The sequence below is a fragment of the Podarcis cretensis genome (assembly GCF_951804945.1).
Source record: "Podarcis cretensis genome assembly, chromosome: 3".
Taxonomy (NCBI): Eukaryota; Metazoa; Chordata; class Lepidosauria; order Squamata; family Lacertidae; genus Podarcis; species Podarcis cretensis.
In genome coordinates, this window is record NC_137172.1 from 8,769,828 (window position 1) to 8,797,386 (window position 27,559).

The 27,559-nt window shown below is 42.4% G+C and overlaps 1 protein-coding gene across 2 annotated transcripts in view; it reads left to right on the forward strand.

Annotated features, from left to right (window-relative positions):
- The window catches only part of USP34 (ubiquitin specific peptidase 34), a 103,755-nt gene that overhangs the window by 45,327 nt on the left and 30,869 nt on the right, over positions 1–27,559 (forward strand). For both annotated transcript variants that reach the window (XM_079968365.1, XM_079968366.1), the window contains 25 exons: positions 1,162–1,257; positions 4,381–4,463; positions 5,614–5,768; positions 5,870–5,983; positions 7,016–7,115; positions 7,262–7,421; positions 7,842–7,968; positions 8,060–8,207; positions 8,612–8,712; positions 9,628–9,837; positions 10,879–11,004; positions 12,181–12,303; positions 12,396–12,479; positions 12,924–13,010; positions 13,287–13,487; positions 14,098–14,180; positions 15,197–15,237; positions 17,054–17,178; positions 19,126–19,278; positions 20,378–20,482; positions 21,408–21,463; positions 21,555–21,675; positions 21,879–22,062; positions 24,008–24,171; positions 25,488–25,553. In XM_079968365.1, the coding sequence (XP_079824491.1) occupies positions 1,162–1,257; positions 4,381–4,463; positions 5,614–5,768; positions 5,870–5,983; positions 7,016–7,115; positions 7,262–7,421; positions 7,842–7,968; positions 8,060–8,207; positions 8,612–8,712; positions 9,628–9,837; positions 10,879–11,004; positions 12,181–12,303; positions 12,396–12,479; positions 12,924–13,010; positions 13,287–13,487; positions 14,098–14,180; positions 15,197–15,237; positions 17,054–17,178; positions 19,126–19,278; positions 20,378–20,482; positions 21,408–21,463; positions 21,555–21,675; positions 21,879–22,062; positions 24,008–24,171; positions 25,488–25,553 (3,013 nt within the window). The remainder of the gene's footprint in view (positions 1–1,161; positions 1,258–4,380; positions 4,464–5,613; positions 5,769–5,869; positions 5,984–7,015; positions 7,116–7,261; positions 7,422–7,841; positions 7,969–8,059; positions 8,208–8,611; positions 8,713–9,627; positions 9,838–10,878; positions 11,005–12,180; positions 12,304–12,395; positions 12,480–12,923; positions 13,011–13,286; positions 13,488–14,097; positions 14,181–15,196; positions 15,238–17,053; positions 17,179–19,125; positions 19,279–20,377; positions 20,483–21,407; positions 21,464–21,554; positions 21,676–21,878; positions 22,063–24,007; positions 24,172–25,487; positions 25,554–27,559) is intronic.

The window sequence follows — 27,559 nt, forward strand, 5'->3', positions numbered from 1 at the left end:
TAGCTTCCTTTAGTTTGTCAAATGCAGAGCATAGATTATCAACCCCACCCTTCCCTGAAATTTCAGGGCAGTTCATAGTTTTAACATTTCCTTGCCCAAGCCCATCCCTTCCTATTTGGTGTTAAATGGAATCTTGGTCTGTTTTGATTCTCTTCCGCCCCCGCCCCCTCCCAAAAGAGAGACCACCCATTTCTGACTCTAATCTCCATAGTTTGACAGTGGCTCTCCTGATCCTCATAGTATGGAGTCAGTGCTGCATAGCCCCTTCACACATTACAAAGGTAATTGTAGAAGCTCAACTCAATAACTTTGCATGGAAAAGACTTGTATAATGGATTTCTCCCACATGAATTGGGTCTTCTGACGTTATTTTTGCACCACACGAAAGAACTATGTTACAGCACTTCCCCATATCGCGAAGGTAATGTCAGAAGGCACCTTAAGGCCTTAGCATATGTCATATGCTGACATAAACGGTTTGTTAGGAGCACATTATGTTGCCTGCAGTAATAGGAGCAAGTTTCTACTTGGCTAAATTTGTTGCATTCTTAAAAGTTGTTTTACAAATTTTTTTATTGCATTTGACAAATATTTAAAGGGGCAGGTTCACAATATCTGCTGCTAAATTTCATTCACAATTCCTGTTTTAAATTAAATCATGATAGTATGTTCCAAAGCAATTATAATAATAAAGATTAAAGCTGATTTCAAATGTAATTATTATCTTACGTTTATTACTATTTCTTTGATATGGAGTGCTTGTGATCTATACAATTAATTCCAGAATGTCACTCAAGATGGCCAGATATGATGCTGGACTTGTCATTCCCCAATCTGGGACATTCTTCCTTTATATTAAATCTGCTAATCCTTTTTAAATACTAAAAGTGTTCAGATCAGACTGGACTGAGAAGCAGGAAGCTCTGATGAGGACAGGCAAAATAAACTATGTTGTGATATCCTGGGCTATAGCAAATGGATGAGTTGCCTTTCAGTTATTTGTGACTAAGTCATGCATGTTGCAGATTTCTGAGCCACTTTATGAGGAGCGTTGGAATGTCCTGTAGTTAGCTTTTTGAAAGATAGTTTGCATCGTTTGTATGCAGTTTCCTCCCAAGACATATGGATATGAAATGACAAATGATTCTTAAATTGAAACAGGTGGGCCGAAAAAGAACTTAATATGATGAAGCTCTTCTTTGATAATTTGGTGTACTACATTCAAGCTGTCAGGGAAGGACGGCATAAGCATGCATTGTAAGTATGGGGTTGGAGTGGAGGGGTGTATCTTGTCTGTTCATGGTTTTGATGTTTTTAACATTTATCTGAACCTTGTTAAAATCCACATTCACATGGTCAAAATTTGCTCCTGATCAAAAAAATTCCTTTTTGCACCTTATTTATTGATGTGTATTCATATTCACCAGTATTTCCTTTGACCTGCATTATCACATGTGAATAACAAGGCCTATTTTGAGCTGATCTGAGATGGCACCTGGCTAAAGGAAAGTACATCAAGTCCATGCGTGTGTGACTATATCTCATTCCCATAACCATCTTACTATATTAAGCAGCAAAAAAGAAAAAAATGGTTTGCTTTTCATTAATCTATGCTTGCTGAGCTTTCTTTCACTTTGAACATTATGCGCTCAGTGAAAATGGGTCTGTGTTGGAGGGTTGTTTTGGCACAGGGGTTAAGGGTGAGCATCTTTTGTGGTCAGGTGGTACAAAGATGTATGGATATGTAGAGCGGCTTTATAGGGTGCACTTGTGGGTGTGGAGATGGTTGTCATAAGACTGATGGTAGCTGGAAAAGGTTGAGGGAAAATCTGTTCCAAAGTAGGCCCATGTTGAGCTGAGCTGACATGACGTGGGAGTGGAATTTTAATGTTTGTTAAGTGTTAGTTTTAGAGGGAGTGTTTTGTCTCAGTAGCTTTGGAGCCCTGCTATTCTAGGAGTGCCAAGTGGGAATTCTTTACTTTGAACAACAAAAAATCCCCCTGCTTTTGTAGTTCTAAAACTGTTTTGTCATATTAGTTTGAGGCTAAAGACTCCTTGGACTTGTTGAACGAGTTGCACTCTTACTTGGAACCCTTCTTCTTACCTAATAAACGTTATCTATCCCAAGCCATATGAGCTAAGCCAAAAAAGTAATAAATAGACGAATATTTTCATATGTATCCTTAAACAAAATTATATTTTAAAAAATTGTTTGCAGCGGTAGAGTCTGTGAAATTTGCTTGTACACAGTTTGTATCTTAAATTAACCAAGAGTACAGATACCATCTCACCCGCAGAGGTCCTCTCCTTACAGAGAGCCAGTGTGGTGTAGTGGTTAAGAGCGGTAGATTAGTAATCTGGGGAACCGGGTTCGCGTCTCCGCTCCTCCACATGCAGCTGCTGGGTGACCTTGGGCCAGTCACACTTCTTTGAAGTCTCTCAGCCCCACTCACCTCACAGAGTGTTTGTTGTGGGGGAGGAAGGGAAAGGAGAATGTTAGCCGCTTTGAGACTCCTTCGGGTAGTGATAAAGCGGGATATCAAATCCAAACTCTTCTCTTCTTCTTCTCCTAGTCACTCGTTGGGTGACCCTTGTGATTGAGGGGTGAGGGTGGCAAGCACTTCCTTCACCTGTGTAGGAACTTTTATAAAGTCTGAATGCCTGATCTGTGTTAGGGAGAGATGCCCCACCACTGCCAGCGCCGATTTTGGGCTAAAATCAGCACTGATGCCAGTGGTGGAGGAAGTGGAGCAGCCAGGGCACCACCTCACCCCAGCTAAATTGATACCAATTTCCAGTAAGTAAAAACCCTCAGTGAAATAAAATAAAAAGCACCCGTTAGGTGGGGGAAGAGGATTGGAACGCCCAGAATATGTTGTACATGACGTGGCAGGGGTAGAAGAAAATGTTTGAAACTGGGTGGTATTTGATTTAAGCTTTACTCAGAGTGGACGTGGGTGACGCTGTGGTCTAAACCACAGAGCCTAGGGCTTGCCAATCAGAAGGTCAGTGGTTCGAATCCCTGCAACGGGGTGAGCTTCTGTTGCTCGATCCCAGCTTCTGCCCACCTTGAGTTCGAAAGCATGTCAAAGTGCAAGTACAGTGGTACCTCGGGTTACATACGCTTCAGGTTACATACGCTTCAGCTTACAGACTCCGCTAACCCAGAAATAGTGCTTCAGGTTAAGAGTTTGCTTCAGGATAAGAACAGAAATCGTGTTCCAGCAGTGTGGCGGCAGCAGGAGGCCCCATTAGCTAAAGTGGTGCTTCAGGTTAAGAACAGTTTCAGGTTAAGTACGGACCTCTGGAAGTACTTAACCTGAGGTACCACTGTAGATAAATAGGTACTGCTCTGGCGGGAAGGTAAACGGCGTTTCTGTGCGCTGCTCTGGTTTACCAGAAGTGGCTTAGTCATGCTGGCCACATGACCTGGAAGCTGTACGCCAGCTCCCTCAGCCAATAAAGCGAGATGAGTGCTGCAACCCCAGAGTCGTCTGCGACTGGACCTAATGGTCAGGGGTCCCTTTACCTTTACAGTGTAGACCCTTCAAAATGAATTGACCTTACTTAGGCACAAATACCACACATACGGGGTTTTTTTATTTAAAAAAATATTAAATATTTTCCTTGTTTACAAAAGCACATGCATTGTCTCTTTCTTCAGGTTGTGTTTTCTACAGATCAGTTATATTTGTTGTGAGACATTGGTGTTATATGCAGTATAGTATTGGGAAGAAAAGAGAGGGGGTGGGGTGGTAAAGCTCCTGGGTGTATCAGCGCCAATTTCCATGGTGTTAGGTACCATCTGTAAGTGAGTTTCAGAGTGAGTTCCTTTCTTTTTGCTGATATGGATTTAAAGGGAGGTTTAGACCACATTCTAGTCCATTGGGTGGAGTTGATTTTGTAGCCTATGTTGTCTTCCCATTGTTTTTTGATTGTGTCAAAGGGGTTTGTGGGGCTTTGGAGCAGTGTTTGGTATATTGTGGATCCCCTTGCCATGTCCCGTTGTTGTTAGAAGAAAGTTATTGAAGGTGGTTAAGGGGCTAGTGGCTGTTGATCTAACTACTGGATTATTTAAGAAGGCATGTAGCTGATGATGTGTTAGCCAGGGTATTCAGGTGTCCCCTTGTTTGTTTTGTATTTCTTGTGCTGATATGGGTTTGTTGTTTTTGTAGAAGTCTGCTAGGCAATATAGGCCTTTGGCTTGCCAGGTTTATATCTGGAGGTTTGGTGCTGCATGGTGGAAGAGTGGGTACCACACATATGTTCATTTCTTTTTTGGGGTGGTTTGACCCCAGTTATGAAAAAGGGTTTAAACAATGGCAAAACAGTTGTTGATGACTAAAGATGTACTGAAATAACAAATAATTTCCATGATAGGTACAGCCACAGCGCAGAAGTTCAAGTGCGCCTTCAGTTTTTGACGTGTGTCTTTTCAACTCTAGGATCACCAGATCACTTCAGTAAGTTCTAAATATATGTACCCATACTTTTTCTTTTAAACAACGAGGTTGATTTGCTGGTGCTGTATAATAGAAATAGCATTGTTACATCAGCCAGACAAACAAGGGAGGTAACAGAAAGGAAATGGCTTCTTTCTTTAAAGCTAAAATAAAAATGAATACTAAGAGGGGAATTCAGATCATCTTCTTATTACTGCGTTAATGTCCAAATCAGTCCCAATCAGTCCAAACAAAGTTCATAATTCTATCCAGTCTTATCTTGGTGTTGCCACATCATATCTTGTTCGTATAATTTCTCTTTTTCCTTTACGATCTCTTCTGTTAGTCTCCTTAAGCCGATAGCAAGTGTAATAATCCTGTGTGGATTTCCCGTTCCTTCACTAAGTCCAGATGGTTTCCATATATCTCCTTCGTAGATAACATCACTTTATCCATCGTAAATTTTGGCATTTGTCGCTCTTAAGTCCCACCGAGGAGTTGATTCACAATCTTGAAGTATGGGTTCCCCCAACAAAATTTAAAAATTTGGCTTTGTAATTCGGAATTTATATGATGTGATTTAATTTGATGTGATTGGCCAGTTAATAAAAATTATTTAAAAAAAAAAAATGAATGCTAAGAGTCTGGTGGCCATCTTCAGATAGCTAAAACATAGAAGATGGAGCAAGCTTGCTTTCTGCTGCCCCAGAGTGTGAGACCCAAACTAATGGGTAAAATTAGGAAGAACTTTCTGACAGTAGGAGCTTTTTGACAGTGGAATGGACTAACCCAGAAGGTGATGGACGCTCCTTCATTGGAGGTTTTAATTGGCTGGCTCATCTGTCAGGGACTCTTTAGCTGTTATCCCTATATAACAAACGGTTGGGCCAGATAACCCTTGGGTTCCCTTCCAGCTGTAGAGTTCTACCATTTAATAACTTTAAGAAGCCAAGCTGTGTAGCCCTTTAGCGCTTTTAGGGCTCTTCTGGGTTGGTGTGATTTGAGAGACTGACGGTGCTGTTTCAATTCTGTCAATGATACAGGTCAAACCAGCAGACAGGCGTGAATGGGATTAGGCTGCCTTGCTGTGTTTACTGTGGGAAGGACTTTTGGGGAAAGAAATTAGCTGTCTTTTACCAGGATGTTGTCATATGTTGCTTTGAATCTCTAGGGTTGAGTCTGGAGCAAGTAGACATACTATGGCACTGTTTAGTAGAAGATTCGGAATGCTATGACGATGCTCTGCACTGGTTCTTAAATCAAGTGCGAAGCAAAGACCAGCATGCCATGGGAATGGAAACCTACAAGCATCTTTTTTTAGAAAAGGTAGAAGGGAAATAGCTTCTTACATACAAAACCTATTAACTTTCCTCTTTGAAAACAAGGCTGATGTTGATGGAAGCAAAACATGCTTTTATTTTATTTAGATGCCTCAGCTAAAGCCCGAAACCATTAGTATGACTGGATTAAACTTGTTTCAGCATTTATGTAACTTGGCTCGATTGGCTACTAGTGCATATGATGGCGGTTCAAACTCCGAGGTAAGCGAGAGTATTACATCGCTGTTTCCCTTCTTTCAAAGTTTTACATAACTCTTCAGTTCTTCACGAGATAGATTTAGTATACTTAGTGAATATTTGCTGAGCGGTACGATTTAGCAAATGCAGTTTGACCTTTCTGTGTTCCTGTGTTACGACTTCCTGTTCTGCAGAAGATAAGCAGCAGCTTATCTGACAAGGGAGTTGTAACTATCAGAGATACTGAGATGGGAATTACTGTATGTCTCTTGAGGACTAAGGATGCTGCTTCTCCTTGGAAGAAAGCAGTTTGTATACCTTTAGTATGGAACTGGCTGAAGTTGTATCTTGCCTATGAAAAGAGTTGAAATGTGGGTGGGAAGTTAGATGATTACTATTGACCTTTGCATGAAAACAGGGTGGTAATCAGTTTTCGGAAAGCTGCCCAGTTGATTTGGGATTTTTCTTTTACTCAGTCCTGTTAATTGAAGCCAAGGATTCTGAAAAGGGGGAGGTGGAGCTGCTAAGGAAGTTGAACCATAACTTAAAACTAACCTCACTCTGCATGGGTTTTGACATAATTCCAAACTGCAGTGAGGAAACTTTCAGTTTTTAACCTTCTTCTCTGCACAGCCGTATTAGAGGAGGAGTCGCCCAGAGTCTTTCATAGATCACAAAACATAGTTTAGCATTGCTTCCAAACATGTCTGACCAGTACACCAATAAATTGGGGCAAGGGGACAGACAGAAAGCACCTCTGTTAACTGGTACAGGCAACCCCCAATTTGTGTGGGGATTGTGGTCTGTGAAATTGCATGCAATTGAAACAGCCTGCTCCACCCTTTTAGTGACGTCTTCTATGACGTTTCCAGGTCACTTCTGGGTTCAGTGTTGTGTGCGATCGCGTACATATTGGTCACTCCTAAAACAGGGGTTGCCTATATTGTGAAAATACATAGATGATACATGATATTGTACAGCACAGCATTGACATGATAATGATTAGGTGTCATTCGTATAAAATAAATAACCCAGTTTCTCACTTCTTTTTTGCAGTTGTGTGGTATGGACCAATTCTGGGGTATTGCTTTAAGAGCACAGTCTGGAGATGTGAGCCGTGCAGCTATACAGTATATTAACTCCTATTATATTAATGGTATGATATAATTCAGTTTAAGATACTGTGCATTGCTCAGTCCGATGTTGTGTATCAGTGATACCGTACTTCAACTTTCTTTTTCTTAGGGGGACAGATAGGTTTCATCATGCTTACGGAACGTTTCCTTGTAAATCATATTTTAGGTAAAACAGGTCTGGAGAAAGAGCAAGAATTTATTAGCAAGTGCATGGAAAGCCTAATGATAGCATCCAGTAATCTTGAGCAAGATTCTCACTCCAGCCTCACCATTATTGAACGAGGACTTCTGATGCTTAAGACTCATTTAGAAGCTTTTCGGAGAAGGTAAACTATGTCCATAGTAATTTTATTTAATAAAAGTTGCTGTTTAATGATATTCATGGGATCACACAGGATGCTTGTATTAGCCTCATAGAATTTAATGGTGGTTTATCTTTTTCCCAGTTGTCACATACAGTCATATGGGCTGCTGTTAGTAAGTGCACTATTATTTTGGTATCTTCATCAAAATAATTCTTTTGTGAAAACAAAATAAAATTGTTAAAGGGGTTCTAGAGAGTTCACAACCAGTGATATTTTCCCCCTATTATAATCAGTGTTTGGGCACTGCCAAACATATGGTAAATATCCTTTTCTTTTGAACAGCTCACCAGATTACGAGTCCACTGCTCTTAACTACTACACCACACTGGCAAATTGCCAGTGAATTTCCTTTTTATATGATGAATATTATTTCTTTCTCAGGTTTGCTTATCATCTGAGACAGTGGCAAATTGAGGGCACTGGCATCAGCAGCCATTTAAAAGCCTTGAGTGACAAACAGTCATTGCCTCTCAGAATTGTTTGCCAGCCAGCTGGGCTTCCTGACAAGGTACAGTCTAGCAAGTTGTTTTCCAAAAGAGCATTGTGTTATGTCCCTGCTTTCCCGCCATTCTCAGCTAAACAAATTGGTTATGTTTCAGATGACAATTGAAATGTATCCCAGTGACCAGGTAGCTGACCTGAGAGCCGAAGTTACACATTGGTACGAGAATTTGCAGAAAGAGCAGCTAAACCAACAGGCTCAGCTGCAGGAGTTTGGCCAAAGCAGTCGGAAAGGAGATTTTCCAGGTATGATTTAAAGCATGTTGACATAACTTCAGCCTGGCTTCTTTGCCCCTCATTTAGAGTACTTTTGAAGTAAAGACAACTAAGGGAAATAGCTGTGTGGAAGGCCTTGTTTCTCCTTCGATTTTAACAGAATTTAATGTTCATACAAGGTTAGCTTTTCTTCTGCAAATGTTAGTTTTTCTTAAATATTTTCTCCAAATTAGTATATTATTATTTAATAATAATAATAATAATAATAATAATAATAATCTGTGTTGATAAAGGAAATGAGCCAAGTCCAGACCTGCATGAATGAACATCAACAGAAGGGTTAATTTCAGATAAAAACCAAATCAACCCCCCCCCCCATTGATTTTCTTTTTTTCAATGTTCAAATAGTGAAGCAAGTTTTGCTGTTTCTTTAGGTGGCCTCATGGGACCTGTGAGAATGATCTCTTCTGGACATGAACTAACAACTGACTATGATGAAAAAACTCTTCATGAATTGGGTTTTAAAGATATGCAGGTAGTGACAAACATATCAAAGAGGTCATTTTACAACATTTTACATTGTCACATGGTAATAGTTTTCATTTCCACAGTAACATCGATGTACATGCTGGTATGCAGAGTTTCATAAGCAAAAACAAGAGACAGGTCTCTGGAAACCTAAAATCTAAAGCAGACAGCAGGGGAATGTTGCAGTCTATTTAGTTTCCTTCTCCAGCTAATGCACATGTAAAATAGAAATGTTCTTCATACAGCAGTGAGCATTGCTGCTACTTGGTTGCCTTGAGGGGGAAAGCCATGCTTTGAAGTAAGGTAATTATGAACATAGTACTTAAAAGATGCAAGCAATTTTATCTCATGTTTTCAAGATGTGGGCACTGAGGAGGGGGTTGTATCTTCCCTTGTGGTCTTAAGTAAGGTTTAAATGTTATTGGCCATCTATATCCCAAGGAGGACCAGAGCCCCTTTTAGACCACCAAATGTCTTTCCCTAGGGAAGTATTATAATACCGTCTTCATGCATATTGATTTTGTTAAGACTGCAGAGTTGGTGGGCCGCAACCCACTTCACCTTTCTCAGTGGCACTGTTACGCTTTTAGTTGATCTCTTTAATAATAATAAAAACACTTTCCACTGTTTCTTCTCTTGTGGCTGTATTATTCTTTAAAGTACCACTTTTTAAGATCATTGGCATTAAGGACTCTCTCTGGCGTACGGACTTGTTCCTTGCCAGGTGACTGTTTTGCGCATTTCGTCTTCAACTACAGGAGCAGACTTTGGGGTGTCATTTGATAGTGTGCTTGAAACTGCTTGGTGCACATTACAGACGGGGTGGGTGGGATGCCAGTTGTCTTCGAAAAGCTGTATTATGCACATGTTGATTACAGTACATGCTTCTTCTTACAAATAAATCCCTACTTGTTATTCCAAGATGGTGTTTGTGTCCTTGGGAGCTCCACGGAGAGAGCGAAAGGGAGAAGGCGTTCAGCTTCCTGCATCCTGCTTACCACCTCCTCAGAAGGACAACATTCCGATGCTCTTACTCCTGCAAGAACCTCATCTTACCACCCTGTTTGATTTGCTGGAGATGCTTGCCTCCTTTAAACCTCCTCCTGCTGAAGTGGCTATGGAAGATAGCGAGGTACCGTATTTTTCGCTCCATAAGACACACCTGACCATAAGACACACCTAGTTTTTAGAGGGGGAATGCAAGAAAAAACATTCTTTAAAGGGAGCGCTGAGCAGAGCCTGTATGCACCCCAGGCTCTGCTCAGTGCTCCCTTTCACGAGCCATGTGAGCATGTGTGCGGCGCTTGCAGGCTTTTCCCTAGGGAGGGAGAAGCCCCCAAGAGCCGCGCACACGCTCCGCGTGGCTCTTTAAAGGGAGCGCGGCTCTTGGGGGCTTTTCCCCGAGGAGGGAGAAGGGACTGACGGGCTGCCCTCTGTCCCTTCCCCCACCTCCCAGAAAAGCCAGCAAGAGCCGCACGCACTTCAAAGGGAGCGTGGCTCTTGGGGGCTTTTCCCCTAGGAGCGAGAAGGGACTGACGGGCTGCCGTTCTCCCTCCTCGGGGAAAAGCCCCCAAGAGCTGCACACACGCTCCACGTGGCTCCTTAAAGGGAGCGCTGAGCAGAGCCTCCCGCCTGCACTCGCTCCATAAGATGCACACACATTTCCCCTTACTTTTTAGGAGGGAAAAAGTGCGTCTTATGGAGCGAAAAATACGGTAATTTTAATCAAATTCTTAGGGACTATGGGCTGTGCCTACTTGCTACACTCACCAACCCCCTGCCATTCTCCCCACGTTAACCTCCCCACCCCATGTAACAATTAAGCTCCCTGTTCACCTTCCCAACCCCACTTTTTAAGCCGCATTTTCATTCAGTAACCTTGGCTTTGCACCTCTTTTCACCTTCACCCCCTTACCCATGCCTCCTCTCCTTTTTTGCAACCCGCTTTGCACCCCCATTTTCACCACCTTCTTTTCCTCCATCCTCCTCCTTGCTTTTCTCAGCTCTCCCTCACACACAGACCACCCCACATTTTAATGCCTCCTCTTCTCAAGCCATGGTATAGCGTTATGAATGAATGTAGTCCTACATCTTTGGTTGTAAATATCCCATGATTCAGTTAAGTTGAATTAATTATGACTTAACGTGAGATATTTGGTATGCTTGTTCACAGAGTGTAAAATGTGAAGAGCTTCACCTTCATGCAGAAAACCTTTCCAGGCGAGTTTGGGAGTTGTTGATGCTTCTGCCTACATGTCCCAATATGCTTCAGGCATTTCAAAATATTTCTGATGAACAGGTGAGTGAAGAATCACTCCTTAAATATTTGCATCTGTCAACACATGAGGCTGGTAGCCTCTTATGGCGTCTTCATTCATTTTGGTTTTGGTGGCATTTTGGTGTCACGTGTTCCAGTTCCCATGACGGTTGGTGTGCCATCTCTGGCAATGCCAGTTGAATGGTATTGGCACGAAAAGTATCAGAAGCACGTCTAGGAGACTGTTGGCTTTGTTGACGTGTTCACAACAGCTCAGGTGTAAATTCATTTGAATTGGCATGTTCATTCATTTGAATTGGCATGTTCATTCATTTGAATTGGCCATGTGCATTCATGGTGTGGCATCAGGTACCTGCATGGTAGTGCACCAGAGATTCCTGTTGTGCTTACATGGTATGGTGAATTCTTCTGACCCAGATATTAACACTATAAATGCCAGAAGTGCAAGAGCATTCACAAATGCTTACAGGCCAAAGCAGCTTGGAGTTGTGAAGCTCAGTGAAATTGTACTAGAAAGGCTATAGGAAACGATGGCTGAGTGCTCTTAGTGATCCACTGACAATACATCCTGGGATAGCAGGTGAAGGCAGTTTTACGTTTTGGTGGTTGTGCTGATTTATTATAGCAACACTTGCACCGAAACTGTGCATACCTCTCTTTGAGTTACTGTAAAAGCTCTGTATTTTCTTACCTTCCAGCCACTATGTGAGAGGATATTTCAAAGTTTTTCTCTATTGCCGTGATCTAACGTATGTGTGAGTGGGGGAGAACCCTGGACATAGTGGAGTATTTCTTTGAAGTTTTTCCTGCAAGACTGCGGAAGACACAAGCTATGTTTCAGTTTAATTTTTTTTTTTAAGTAAACTAAAAACAGGTTGCTTCTTCTGTAGAAACCACAAAGAAACTACCACTGCTTTGAGGTTTTGTTTTGTTTTTGTTTTTAATTACAATCAAGCGGTTAATACGTTTTATGGAATAAATTTTAGTATTTTCCTCTTTTGATTTCACTTTTGCTTCAGGGTCAAAAACCAGAACCCACCAGCGCTCCCCAAACCACAACCCAAGAACCTTTGTTTCATGTTGTCCACATCAGTAGTTTTCAGTCTGAATAGTTAATAAACCTTATATCCAAATTACTGCTCATCGTTTCTAACCTGGTGTGCTGTTGTTGCTTATTTCTTCTGTCTTTTTTAAAAGGGTAATGATGGGTTCAACTGGAAAGATCTTTTGAGAATAAAAAGTGCCCATAAACTTTTGTATGCCCTTGAAATAATTGAAGCTCTTGGAAAACCCAACAGAAGAATAAGGCGAGAATCCACGGTAGTGTCATTCTTTTTCCTATGCATAGCATGAAGTGCCTTTTATAATCTGTGTATCTTTTGTAATACTAATGTTCTTGTCATTAACTTTAGGGAAGTTACAGTGATCTGTATCCAGATTCTGATGACTCGAGTGAAGATCAAATAGAAAACAGTAAAAACACATGGAGCTGCAAGGTTTGATACTACTATTGAAAGCTATTCTAGTGATTGCATGTATAATCTTGTTTCTGTTGATGTTAGTGTGACATTTCAGAACTTGCATAAGTGAAGGCACAGTTTTAAGAGAAAGGTCTAGCTTGCTGCAAACAAGCATCTTGCTTGCTGAAACTGTGATGTGAAAGTATTATGTGAATGATCCTATCAGTAGAGTGTTTTACAAATTAACAGAGAATAAGGTAGTAGAGCAAGATAGCAGAGATCCTGGTCTGCTTCCATTTTAGACACCAAATGTGGGATTGCAGTTTTGAAAGCATGTAAAACTAAAAGGAAACATGAACTCTTTTTCTTGAGTCAATAAAAAGTTGCTCGGTAATGTACACAAATATACTTGTATCCTGCGACCAAAGTTGTTTGGGGTTTTCGTTTGCTCTTACTGCTACTTTTTTATTCTCCTTGTAGTTTGTTGCTTCTGGAGGGCTTCAGCAGCTCCTGGAAATCTTTAACTCTGGGATTCTAGAGCCTAAAGAGCAGGAATCATGGACTGTGGTAGGTGGCGTGCCTGATTCTTAATCATAAGATGGGTTACCATTGCATAGGCGTGCTTTTGAAAGCTTGTATGTCAGCTGTTTTCTGCCTGTGGAGTATATTTTCAGAGTCCTTTTCCGAAGTTCTCGGGGCTTTATGATCTGCAGTGCGTATGGGGCTCTTTGAGCCGTGGGAATTTCTACAGTGTTCCTGTAGCGCTGCTGTTAAAATGTCCTGCTGTTAGCTGAACAAATTGCAAAGGAAAGCCAAGCTAATCCAGACTTTTCTTATTTGCAGTGGCTGCTAGACTGCCTTGCGTGCTTGCTGAAGTTGATATGCCAGTTTGCGGTAGATCCTTCTGATCTGGATTTGGCTTATCACGATGTCTTTGCCTGGTCTGGAGTAGCAGAGAGCCACAGGAAAAGAACTTGGCCAGGGAAATCACGCAAGACTGCGGGAGACCACACAAAGGGCCTGCATATACCTCGCTTGACAGAGGTGAGAAACGAACAAGGAATTTCAACATAAACTTTTTTGAACTTGGCTTATCCCGATGCATATTGATTCTTTCAGTCTTGGATTCTTCAGCTATGTGGCTTCCATTCCCAAGACTTAAGAAAGACATTGTGTGCATGCAGACGCAGGCATACAGACAGAGTCCACTTGTTTGTAGACTGCATACCTAGAGAATAAAAGAGAGATTTTTGTTAGTACTTCAATACAGTCTGAAATCCCTCCCCCCAAAACATTTTTCTTCCTTGGCACTATCCAGCAGTCCAAATACTATGGTTTCTCCCACTCTTTGTGTGCAAAAGATCCCAGTTTCAATCCCTAGCATCTTCTGTAAATAAACAAACAAACGAAAAAGGGTGAGGCAGCATGTGATGGCAATCCAACTGTGAGTCAGAGTAGAAAACACTTTCTTAAGACATAGGAAATTTGAATGTACTTGGATGGCTGGCTGAAGTTCAGGGTATCTTGCTTATCACCCCAATACATGGAGTCAGCACATTTATTTTTCTGATTTGATTTAAAGCATAAGAAATATGTTATATTTTAAGATAGCAGTTGCATTAACTGTTTTCTTTTGGCTTCAATTTTTTTAAAGGTATTTCTTGTACTTGTCCAGGGAACCAGTTCGATACAGCGACTTATGTGTGTTGCCTATACGTATGACAACCTGGCGCCTAGGTACAATAACCTTTTTTTAATATCTTTGGTAAGATTTATAGTATACATATTTGCATTAAAGCATCATACTGATTTCCCAGTTTCAGAAAGGATTATGAAGTTACAAATAGACGAAGCTGTTTAGGTTTTCTTTAAAGTGTCTTTTTAGTTCAGTATTTTGCAAACTTGAACCGCAAACCAGCCCTCAAGAGCTGAAGGAAAAGTGAGCAACTGCACGTGCTCCCTTGTTTGTTACTTGGTGCCCAAAGGCTGGCCAAAGAAGACCCGATTCTGGCCCAGAGGCCTCGAGAGATTGAAAGAAGGTCGTTAGGTTAGCCCAGAGCTGCCCCATTAGCCACTATTCTGCATTGGTGTTGGGCATCATTCTGGTTGCTGAAGACACTTGGTTTGGCTATTCCATTTGCCCTGATCCCTGTTGGTGTGAGTCCTGGCAGTTCCCACGGCCCTCGTTGCTGGCACAGGATGCAGCAGGTCCGCTATTTTCCAGACATGCTAAATATATTTCTCCAAGGAGAAGTAAGCTGACCTCAAGGGAGTTACAGCCCACACCAAGTTAGGAATCTGCCTGTCATGAATATCTCTGAGTATCTCAGGGGGCCTAAATCAGGTTTATTCCCAGCAGCCGTTCCTAACTTGGCGCAAGGTACCGCACAGTGTGACCTCTCTGCTTTGCCCTCAGTTAATGCCCCCTTTCCCCTCATTTAATGTTAGAAATACTACGGCATTTAAGTTAGTTTCCTGCATTTGCATAGTTATGAAAAAATCCGCATTTTAGTTTGTTCTCTGCTAGTCTCATTGCACAAAGCATCCTAGGGAAAAATTAGGAGCAGAGCACAAAACCCTTCATACTAAATTGTATTTTAATATTTTAATAATCCACTGAGAATAAATGAGTAATATTTTGAGGAATGAAAAGAAATACCACTTTTCATTGCTTGATTTTTGCAGAAGGGTTTGGGTTTTTTTAATAGAGTTTTGTACCAAGATCTTATTGACTTGATTTTCTTCCTATACAGGGTATTGAAAGCTCAAGCTGATCATAGGTCAAGACATGAAGGTTAGTGAATAAATGAAGACAGGAAGGTTACTAAACCCTTAACAGCTTCGCTCTTGAAAATCTTTTTTCCTGATTCATAGCTAATTGTATATGTCATGTCATCATGAGTAATGGATTTCAGACAAGATTTCCCCATGCAGTAGAGCTGACCAACAAACCTTTGCTATGGAGAGCAATTTATTAGACTTGAGCAGTGAAGCTGCTGTGTTGAAGTATTTATTTTTGCTGTTCAGAGCACTTTCCAGTTTATTTAAACATTTTTTCCTCTGCTCTTTAACCTGAAAAGAAGCCCAGAACAGCTTATAAAATCAGGAGGTAATACAGTACCTGCCCTCAGGCTTGTAATCTAAAAGCCATGTCACTTCTCAAGGCAAACTTAGTTCTGGTTTCTAACCTTCTATATGGAAAGGAGTGGAGGGGGGAAATTAATTTGAAAGCAGAGCTCACAGAATAGAGCATTATGCACCATTAGGAAACTTAACAGATGGAGATTATCCAGGAGTGTACTGCTCCTCCCACTTGCTTTAGTGTCATGGTTGTTCATGTGACTTCATGCTTGCTCTTCTTCAGTGTCTGGAGTGTTCTGCAGTTCCAGACCTGCCTGCTTTGAAGCAACAGCAAAATTGAGGTGTGTGGGTGTGTTACTGTTGCACAGACAAGCAGCTGACCGCAACATTTTTCTTTCCCTCGCTTTGGATAGTGAGCAAGGATGGTAGGGTGTCAGAGCCATCTTTGTTCACCTGATAGTTTATCTGACCTGACAAGGGCTTCTGCTGTATGTTTTCTCTATGCTCTGTGGAGGAGAGAACAATAATTGGCTCCAAAGAGGCTTGGAAAGAACTTTTAGGCTAGTTCCATCAAGAAGGCGCGAATACCTCATTTTTGTGAAGGCCAGCCTTGCAGCTCAGATGTGAACATAAGTGTCATGCTGAGTTTCAATTTACTGTGATGAATAAGAGTGTGTATCTAGCCAAGGGAGCTGTTTTTTTTTTGTATTCCTGCAGTATACAGATTGGCGCAAAAGCTGTGGCAACACACTTCAGAGTTTTTGTTTTTGCTTGAAACTGCAAGCTTTCTTGTAGCAGCTCAGTTCTTCCAGTAGATTTTTGTGTTTTGTTTACTGTCCAGACCTTGAGATTGGTAGATGGAGACTTTTGTGAAGTAATGATGTTAGTGCTTCCATAATTCAGTAACTTTACCATGATGAGGGCTTTTCACAATCAGGTTCTTCCCACAAGCACTAAAATGTCAAGTGGGATTCAACACTGTGGGAGCTGGCTTTCTTGGAAGAAAGGGGAAAATACACACCAACCTTTGGTCCATGTGTTTGCAAGTGTCATATGTCTTATCAGGCCTTCTGTTAGCTTAATGCCTCTTTCTTCTTGTTTTTGTGCCTTACCCTTTTACCATGCTTGAGACCATCTAAGCAAAATCTTCATTCTCAGCATAGTGCAATGAGAACACCCAAGGATGGGTTGTCTCCTCCTCCTCCTCCTAACCTGGGCAGGCAGAGACACATGACAAATATTGTATACAGAAGCTCTGTTTCAGAGGACTCCACCTTTCTTATTTTTCCCTTTGGCAGTCTAGTGTTTTGGAAAATAAATAATAGGAATATATGGGCATGCACACCTCATTAAAGGCAGAACTGTATCTTGCTGACCCATGAAAGCTTATGCAATGCATGTTAATCTGGATTTAGTAAATCGGAAATAAGATGCTGTGATTGTTCTTGTATATTGTGCGCCTTTAAATAAATGAAACGTCATTGCATGTGTGTGGTGTATGACAATTGTATGTGGTTCTTTCTTTTTAGTTACTCACTATTCAATGTGGCTCTTAGTGAGCTGGGCTCACTGCTGCTCTTTGGTGAAATCCAGCCTAGCAGACAGCGATAATTTACAAGACTGGCTAAAGAAACTCACCCTTCTCATTCCTGAGGTAAGCCTAAGGGGTGGGGAAACATAATTCTAGTTACATTAACAAACCCTTGAGCCAAATTCAGTTGAAAGGTCTTAGCTTCAAATATCTCATTTGCTTTCCTAATTAACAACATATTCTTAGGCATATCCGCTCAAAGGGTTGTAGCCAAGTAAGTCATACTCAGAGTTAACCCACTGACTGGACTAACTTACCGTATTTTTCGCTCTATAACACGCACCTGACCATAACACGCACATCGTTTTTAGAGGAGGAAAACAAGGGAAAAAACATTCTGAATGAAAGAGTGGATGTATCATTTTTGTGCTTCATGCTGTGGCCACAGACATGTGATCTGATGGTGAATTTGGGGTGACCCAATGCAAAAATCCTGAGAATCCCTGTGGATCCATGCTTTGTAACCACGTTTTTGCACCATTGCAGCCCCAGGCAACAGTGGGTGCGTGATTTTTGGGGGGCAGGCTGTAGCCATGGACATGCTATGTGCTCTGATGGTGAATTTGGGCTGACCCAATGCAAAGATCCTGAGGATCCATGTGGATCCATGTTTTGTAACCACGTTTTTGCACCATTGCAGCCCCAGGCAACAGTGGGTGCGTGATTTTGGGGGGGCAGGCTGTAGCCATGGACATGCTATGTGCTCTGATGGTGAATTTGGGCTGACCCAATGCAAAGATCCTGAGGATCCATGTGGATCCATGTTTTGTAACCACGTTTTTGCACCATTGCAGCCCCAGGCAACAGTGGGTGCGTGATTTTTGGGGGGCAGGCTGTAACCATGGACATGCTATGTGATCTGATGGTGAATTTGGGCTGACCCAATGCAAAGATCCTGAGGATCCATGTAGATCCATGCTTTTTAACCACATTTTTGCACCATTGCAGCCCCAGGCAACAGTGGGTGCGTGATTTTTGGGGGGCAGGCTGTAGCCATGGACATGCTATGTGATCTGATGGTGAATTTGGGCTGACCCAATGCAAAGATCCTTAGGATCCATGTGGATCCATGCTTTTTAACCACATTTTAAGGAAAAACACAGAAGGGACAAGGAGCAGGAGAGGGGTGTGCAGAGAAGCAGCTGGCTAAGAATGCAGGAGAGGGGTAGGGAGGACAGGAAGGCAAAAGTTTTCCCTCACCTACCCACCCAAGCCAGCCAGCTCACGCTCTCTCTCTCTCTCTCTCTTCCCTCCTGCATGTTTTCAGCTTTCCCCTCTGCTTGCCTGGCGGGGAGGGGCTTTCCCTGCTCTTTGTTCCGTTTGAGCAAACACAGCAAGGAAACAGAGGTGGGTGGGCAGTAAGACCCTGAGGCAGAATGCCGGAAAGCAGCCGCTTCCTCTTTCAGGTTTCCCTTCTAGGAGACGCGCGGTTTGATTTTTGCCTGCTTTTTTTTGCCTCCCCTAGCACCAATTGGCTCCAGGGACCACACATTCGCTCAATAACACGCACAGACATTTCCCCTTCCTTTTTAGGAGAAAAAATCTGCGTGTTATAGAAGGAAAAATACGGTAATTCCATTGATTTCATTGGGCCTACTTTGCTTATGACTTTGTTGGGTAGAACTCAGAAGTGAAATCTGCTGAGTTTAATAAAACTTGTTCTGAGATTAGTATCTATAGGATTGTTACCTAAGCCTGTTGAATTGCCCTCATTGTGCATCTAGGGTATAAAGTAGCAGTTCTCTTCAGCTTTCAAAACCAAGGTTGCAAATTGATTTTCAGTATAAATTGCTCCATTTGCATGATTCTTTAGTTCTCAGCACTTGGTTGGAAGCCTTTGGTTTTCCACTCATCTATAAAACTAGCACAAGTGATGAGTTTCAGAATGCCAGCAACTAACAGACATGTTGAAAGTAGTTTTCATAAGTATACTAGAGGGAAAGAGGATTTTTTAAAAAAAGGTTTTCATTTAAATTGGTTCCATCTTATGGCAATCTCTTTTCATTTCAGACTGCAGTTCGTCATGAGTCCTGCAATGGCCTGTATAAATTATCGTTGTCAGGTTTGGATGGGGGAGACTCAATAAACAGATCTTTTCTGCTACTGGCTGCTTCAACGTTGCTCAAGTTTCTTCCTGATGCTCAGGCGTTAAAGCCTATCAAGGTAAAACAACAACAAAAACAAACAAGAAGCTTAGCAGCTTCATTTGTATGGCATTTGTATTGTGTAGCAAACAAAAACACATTTCTCTCAATTAAATTGATCCACAGTTCTCAGATTTTTGAGTCCAGCCTCTTGGGGGGGGGGCGTTTAGCAGCAGTTGCTAAAGCAAGAGCAAGCTTTTCTCTGCCTACTTTCCCCAAGTCCTGATGGTTTGTGCATTTTGATTAGATCAGCCGTTAAAAAGACTGTATGTCTTGCTGGTTTTCCAGTTTGTAACATTTACTTGTGGACCTACACAGCTCTGTAAGATCAGTTCTGTTCTACCTGCCTTCCCATATGCTGTTACTGTCTATCCAGCCAGTGGATGTCACTGCTAGGTTTATAATGTCATGTGTTGATGCAGTCAGTTTCCCCTTGACATGCCCCCCCTCACCTTTCACCCCTCCGCTTATATGCTGCTATGTATAAAGGTAAAGGTACCCCTGCCCATCAGGGCCAGTCGTGACCGACTCTAGGGTTGCGCGCTCATCTCGCTCAAGAGGCCGGGAGCCGGCGCTGTCCGAAGACACTTCCGGGTCACGTGGCCAGCGTGACTAAGCTGCATCTGGCGAGCCAGCACCAGCGCCGCACACGGAAACGCCGTTTACCTTCCTGCTAGAAAGCGGTCCCTATTTATCTACTTGCACTTAGGGGTGCTTTCAAACTGCTAAGTAGGCAGGAGCTGGGACCGAACAACGGGAGCTCACCCCGCCACGGGGATACGAACCGCCGACCTTTCGATCGGCAGGTCCTAGGTTTAACCCACAGCGCCACCCATGTCCCGCTGCTATGTATATGCTGCTGTAAACTTTTTATGGTTACTTGTCCTGGAATAGGTGGGTCATAATTATAAAACTAAGGTTGTTTTCTTGGCATGACTTACATAAGCACCGATTCGCAATTTGTATTAGCAAAGGTAAAACAATTTCTCAGTTGTTTACCTTTTGGCATTCCAGACCAATAGATCAAGTAATAGTCACCATCTAGTTTTGACCCTTCATCATATTCAATGTGGTTTTTTGGATCAAAATAGATAAAACACAAACTTTTATTTCCTCAGATTGAAGATTATGAAGAAGAACCTATCTTACAGTCTGGCTGTAAGGAATATTTCTGGTTGCTGTGCAAACTAATAGATAATATACATGTAAAAGATGCTAGTCAGGTAGGTACAATTGGTTTTATATTATATATATTGGTTTTATATTAAAGAATCCCCCACCACCAATGCTCCCTGCAACCTTGCTCCTTCGAAACTGAGGCAGGTTTGACTATACTCGGAGCATGGGTTAAAAGCCTCAAGAACTGAAAAATGCAATCCTTGTAGCTGTTCTGTTGACAAATTCCTTTGCACGTTCATACAAAAATGGCTTTCTTCAGGAGTCTGAATGGGACCTGTCTATATACACACAACACACACAAGGCCAGTGAGTTTGGGCTTTTTAGTTCAGGCAAACAAAACTTGCTACTTTTCTTCTCATACATGCAAGCTTAACACAGATAAGGCTCTCCACTGTTGGTTTGCAACCAAGCAGGATTCAACTGCGTTTGTCAGAGCTAGTCATTGCTTGAGCGCAGCCAATTGGATATAAATCTTAAGATTGTAAGTATCGGAGGGGGGAAAAAGGCTTACCTAAGACTTACTTAAGAAAATGCTTGGCAAACGTCAGCATGACTAGTTTCTCCAGTCCAAAAGAGCTTTAGGCTTGCTTTTCTTACACAACAGCTCCCTGTGCCAGACAGCAGACCTCTGTTGCATGAAAGGAATTTCAAAAGCTTGTGATACTGTTTTGGAGGCCTGCTGGTCGAAGGAAGAATTTCTGAATTTCCACTAGGCTTGCCCAGGAATCTGGGTGCACCTGATTTATTTATTTATTTCATAACATTTATACACTGCTTAATTGTAGGGAGAAAAAAACCCTCAAAGCAGTTTACCTAAAAAAGGAAAAAATTGAATACGACCCTATAGCTTTATTTTCAAAGGAAAAAATCCTTTTCTTTGTACAAGAGTGAGACTAAAATTGCATATCCCAACCAGTGTATTCCACCAATTTATTTATATTTACACCTATATTTCTCTCTGTCTTTAGACCACATTGCTTGATTTAGATGCCTTAGCAAGACATTTGGCAGATTGCATTCGAAGGTAAGCTTTAAATTTGCTAGTTCACTTCGGGCGTATTTTCAATAGGAGAGTGTTCGTTTTAGCTGACCGGCACTCAATTTGCATTTTACAGCAGAGAAATCCTTGACCATCAAGATGGCAACATAGAAGATGATGGTCTTACAGGTCTGCTCCGCCTGGCAACAAGCGTAGTCAAACACAAACCGCCTTTTAAATTCTCCCGAGAAGGGCAGGTAAGAACTCGACCTGCTCTCCCACCACAGTTTGCTCAGAACCTTGGGCGCAAACCAGAGAAGTTATACTTGTTAAAATGGAAATTTTCACCGTAAACCCCATTGATTTCATGAAGCTTCTGCATGCCTGACTTTCTCCGTAGAGCACCACGCAAAATTGCCATTAATATAACCTTCGCTGTTATACTTCTCTCATTTTGCAGGAGTTTCTGAGAGACATCTTCAATCTTCTCTTCTTGCTGCCAAGCCTTAAAGATCGTCAACAGCCAAAGTGCAAGTCTCATTCTTCAAGGGCTGCTGCCTACGACCTGTTGGTAGAAATGGTAAAAGGTTCCGTAGAGAACTACAGGCTGCTCCACAACTGGGTTATGGCACAGCACATGCAATGTAAGGATTTTTTGTTAGTTTCTCAGCATTTGAGAATGAGCAGGGTGTTTTCTGTGTCTCTCCTTGCCTTTGAATTTTTGGATGTTTATTGATAAAATGCTACAGTGCCCTTTTGGCTCACCCCTTGCGAGAAGCCTTTCCTTCCTTAACAAGCAGAAATCTGTTTGCTTTTGCTTTTTAAGGGGAGATCTTCGTTGCCGACATTTTCTGAGAAAATGCTGGAGTTTCTTGGTTGTTCTCCTGTTCCATGTTCGGTATTAATTAGCAAAAGTAGAACAGTGCCAGCATCCATTTGGCTTTCATTTCAGTGCCTTCTTTTGGCTCAGTAAATGGATCTGAACATAAGAAGAGCCTGCGAGATCGGGCCAGTGGCTCATCTGGTCCAGCATCCTGTTCTTGCAGGGGCCAACCAGATGCCTGTGGAGAAACCCTCAAGCGAGACCAGCGCCCAAGATCCCTCTCCCCTCTTCTAGTTTCCAGCAAATGACTGCAGAAGCATTACTGCCTCTGACCATGGAGGCAGAGGATAGCCATTGTGGCTAGTACCCATGGATAGCCTTGTCCTCTGTGAATTTGTCTAGTCTTTCAAAGCCATCTAAATTGGCACCCATCGCTGTCTCCTACGGGAGTGAGTTCCATTGTTTAAATTGCTACTTGAAGAAGTCCTTATTTTATTTTTTACCAACCACCAAAACACAGTGAAGCCCCCCATGTGACTGATACATTGGGTGTACAATATTCAATAATATACATATTCAATAATATATTCAAATTAACCATATGTACACTTCTATATACCTTAACACCCCTCCTTCCACAAGGTTTATTTAAGAGTCAGACTGATCCCCAACCAAACAGCTCCATCTTGCAGGCCCTGCAGAAATATGTCAAATCCCGCAGGGCCCTGGTCTCTTGTGACAGAGCGTTCCACCAGGCTGGGGCCATGGCCGAAAAGGCCCTGGCTCTAGTCGAGACCAGTCTAATCTCCTTGAGGCTCAGGACCTCCAAAATGTTATTATTTGCGGACCATAAGGTCCTCCGTGGGGCATACCAGGAGAGGCAGTCCCGTAGGTACGAGGGTCCTAGGCCATTCATTGGAGTCCACAAGTGTTGACGAGAGAGCAGGGGAAAATGTGTTTCTATCCACTTCCTCCATGGCATGCGCAATCGTATAACCTTCTGTCTTCCAGACTAAAGTCTCAAATACTGCAACCTTTCTTCATAGGGGACTTGGTGCACCCTTTTTGCTTGCCCTTTTCTGAGCCTTTTTCAACACTACAGTATCTTTTTTCAAGTTGTGGCGGCTGGAACTGTACACAATATTCCACTGATGGGTAGTTGCCAGCATATAACATTGGGTTCACCCCTCCAGCAAGTTGATCCCTACTGGCTTTTATAGTTGCTTGCGCTGAAAGGTTCATATTAGTGTTTCAAAGAAGCAGAGTGCTCATAGTCACTCCACACAAACTGGAGCTGTTTGCTTTTCCTACTTTAAAGAGGGGAGCTGATTCCAGAGGCAGTGCAGAAGTGGTGTATAAGTGTTGAATTTCTGCACAATGCAGAAATGTGGTTCCTTGGGTAGCTTTCAAAATACAGTGGTACCTTGGTTTTTGAACGTAATCTGTTCCAGAAGACCGTTTGACTCCCGAAACGTTTGAAAACCGAAGCAGTTACTTATGGAAAACTCAATACTGAAGTCACATGACACATTCAACTTCTGAAAAGCGTTCAAAAACTGAAGCAGTTAACTTCTGGGTTTTCGATGTTTGAAAACCAAAACGTTTGACTTCCGAGACGTTCAAAAATCAATGTACCACTGTATAACTCCAAATATAGTGTGGTTAGGAGAAGAGACAATCAGTGGCCATCCGGACTTGTCACAAATAATCAGGTAGACAATTATTTGAAACCCAGTATTAAGAAATAAAATTGCCATTTCTTCCAGCTTCCCATGCACCTTACAAGTGGGATTATTGGCCACATGATGATGTCAGAGCTGAGTGCAGGTTTGTGGGTCTAACCAATCTTGGAGCAACGTGTTACTTGGCATCAACTATTCAGCAGCTGTATATGATACCGGAAGCCAGGCAAGCCATCTTCACTGCAAAGGTATGACCTTCCTGGTTCAACAGGAAGCAAGTTTTCCATTTTAGATGGGGTGGTGTAGTGATTTGGCAAAGAGTTAATTTAACTACAGTGAATAATGGTCTTAAGCAATATTGTTCAGTGGTGAAATATATACAGAATGTCTTCCCAGTTAAAAGAATCTCGGGTATCAGTGTTAGTGAAGGCTCCTGAGAGCCAGTGTGGTGTAATGGTTAAGAGCGGTGGACTTGTAATCTGGGGAACCGGGTTCGCTTCCCCGCTCCTCCACATGCAGCTGCTGGGTGACCTTGGGCTAGTCATACTTCTCTGAAGTCTGTCAGCCTCACTCACCTCACAGAGTGTTTGCTGTGGGGGAGGAAGGGAAAGGAGAATGTTTGCTACTTTGAGACTCCTTCGGGTAGCGATAAAGCGGGATATCAAATCCAAACTCTTCTTCTTCCTGCTTGCCTGAGACCCTGAAGAGCAGCTGCCAATCAGAATAGACTTCAGTGGCATAGATTGGCTCATATGCTCAGTGTAACATTTATCCCTTTCAAAGTCTACTCATCAGAATCTAGCACTGTAGGGTTGGTGCTGACCTCAGTGTAACCAAGTCAGAGGCCAAAATTGAAGGGGGTGTTTGTTTTCTGAAATTGGTCAACTCAGCGGCGTAGCTAGCCATTCAGCTGCCTGGTGCGGGGCATGTCCTGCAGCCGGGGCAGGGTCATCCGCCTGTAGGGGCGGGGCGAGCCTATCCAATGCTTGAAGTCTCTCGTCGCCTTCCTCTCAGCTGTAGGGCGGCTGAGCGAGAAGCAGTAGGCAGACACAAGTTCCACACTGCCGTTTCAGGCAGCGCGGAACCTGCAGGCGCCTAAGCCACCACATCACTCCTAAAAGGTTTTGTGAGCCCATTTAAAAAACAACAAACAGCAACACACAACTCATTTGGTCACCCCCCTCAGTGATGACACCCAGGGTAGGCTGCACGCACCCCCACGCACCCCCCTTCCTCCGCCACTGGGTCAACTGCAGAAGGAAAGTGTATTATCTTGTAGAAGAAGATAGAGGGAATTCCCATCAGTATGCATACATTGAGGCAATAAGTCAGTAGATAAACTTCCCCTTCCCCCAGCCTAAAATAAGTAATTCATTTCCTAATTCAGTTTATTTCTTAAATTCAACCGAGTAAATGAAGTCTAGCTTTTCCGGAATAGTTTTAATTCAGCTACATTGTGTAATGCTGTAATCCAACTTCAAATTTAAGAAAAGGTTTGTTTTCATAACCTATAAACTTCACAAAATAACATTCCTTTTCCCACTCTTACATCTTTTAAAAAAAGTATTCCGAGGATATGAAGCACAAGACCACCCTCTTAGAACTTCAGAAAATGTTTACACATCTAATGGTAAGTTTGGGAAAGCGCTTATGAAAATAAATGCTTACTTTTGTATTTGATGACCTTAATAGCGGTCTGCTAGTCTATGACTGCCTGCTGCGGTGGTGGAGCATAATAGGTTCTTCTGTTTTAACTTCAGAGACATCCATTATGTTGGTGGCATCCATCTGATTTGCTCAAGGCGAAGACATGTGTCTGAAGTTTTAGTTATTATTTTATTTATTTATTAAATCTGTATACTGCCCTTCATCCAAGGATCACAGGGTTCTTTTTTTAGTCCTCTTCTGGCACTTCCTCCAGTTTCACCCTACCTTCACCCAGGCAGAGGCTGTTCTTCTCTTATAGCTCAGGGCTGTGTATGTAGGGCTATATATATTCTTTCCTTAGTACTGCTGTTTCTGCTACCCTTGTGTGTGTCCTGTCCCAGGACAGATGACTACACTGCAGTTGGAGCTTTCTCAAGCACTAGGAGTTTAAATAATGCCTCACTATTTTTTGCAGCCGAAACAGAAAGCTTTATAACGCTTTGCCAACAGAGAATGTGAGCGGGTGTCATGAGTTGGAAAATGCCTCTGAGCAAGCTGGTTTCCCTTCCCTCCTTTTTTATCAAGATGTGCCGCCAAAAAATTAAAATAAAATTACGGAATCCCTTCGTACAAGGATAAATCTAAACGTCCTCACATACATCATTGGAGAGGCTCCTCTTGCTCATCTGAATCCTCCACTATTCACCATAAAGGGGGGTAGGCCTCGTCTTAATGCAAAATCCAAACATCCCACTTTTTCAAAAGGGAACTTTTCTGAGTTTTCTTAGCAAGCGTTCTGAGCCGCCTGAAACTTGCCCCATCAGTTCTGACCATCTACAGTGGTACCTCCGGTTACGAACTTAATTCATTCCAGAGGTCCGTTCTTAACCCGAAACCGTTCTTAACATGAGGCGCGCTTTCGCTAATGGGGCCTTCCGCTCACATCCGGGGGCAAACTTCGCAACCAGGAGCATCTACTTCCGGGTTAGCGGAGCTCATTATCTGAAGTGTTTGTAAGGAGGACGGTACGTAACCCAAGGTTCCACTGTATTCCGCCTGCAGACAGGCAAAGTTGAGGACTGGCACACCCTCTCAGGTTCAGAAAGCCCCCTATTCAGGAATCCTCTTCTTCTCCTCACGCTTTAAGCATGTAAGATTCTGGCTGTGTATTTTATGTTATGGCACAGCCCCAATTTTGTGTTATGTGACGCCCTCATGGAGGCATTTTGTGACTGGTATTCACCCTGCATTCTCCAAATTCCAAATGTGCCCTTTGCCACAAAAAGCTTGGCAGCCCCCGGCTTTAGTATATGAAGAAAATATACTAAATCATGACCCAAATTTATGGCAGTTAGGTCACCATAAATGGCACTGCACTTCTGGAATGTTATGATAATGTCTCTTTAAATATCTGATGTTGGAGTTCCAATCTCATTGCCAGAAAATACCCATGCGTGTGCTTGCCCCTAAACGATGGGATTCATTGAGAAGTCAAGATACGGAGAAAATGATGAGTTCTGATTTGACTCAATATGTTGTTGCCTCTCACAATTTATTTATAAGGTGTTTGAGTCTGCCCGGTGTTCTGATCATGGGATTTCAGCTGTTACAAAAAACATTTCTTAGCTCCCAGAAGAAATGTCCTCCACATTATAGTCTGAAATAATATCAAGACAATATCTTGATATATCAAATACAGCATTGTAAGCCTAATCCCAGCCTCTCCTCTAACACTGGCTGCTGGATTGGAAGGTGTTGACTCTTATGAATCTCTTAAGGGGTTTATTTTGGCAAGCTGAAGGGCCGTAGCTCAGTGGCAGATCATCTGTTTTGCAGGCAGAAGATACCAGATTCAATCCCTAGTATTTCTAGGTAGGCCTGGGAATATTCCCTATCTGGAACCCTGAAGGGCTGCTCCCAATCAGTATAAACAACACTGGACTAATGGTCTCACTCTGTATAAGGCAGCTTCTTAGCTTTCAGAAGGTT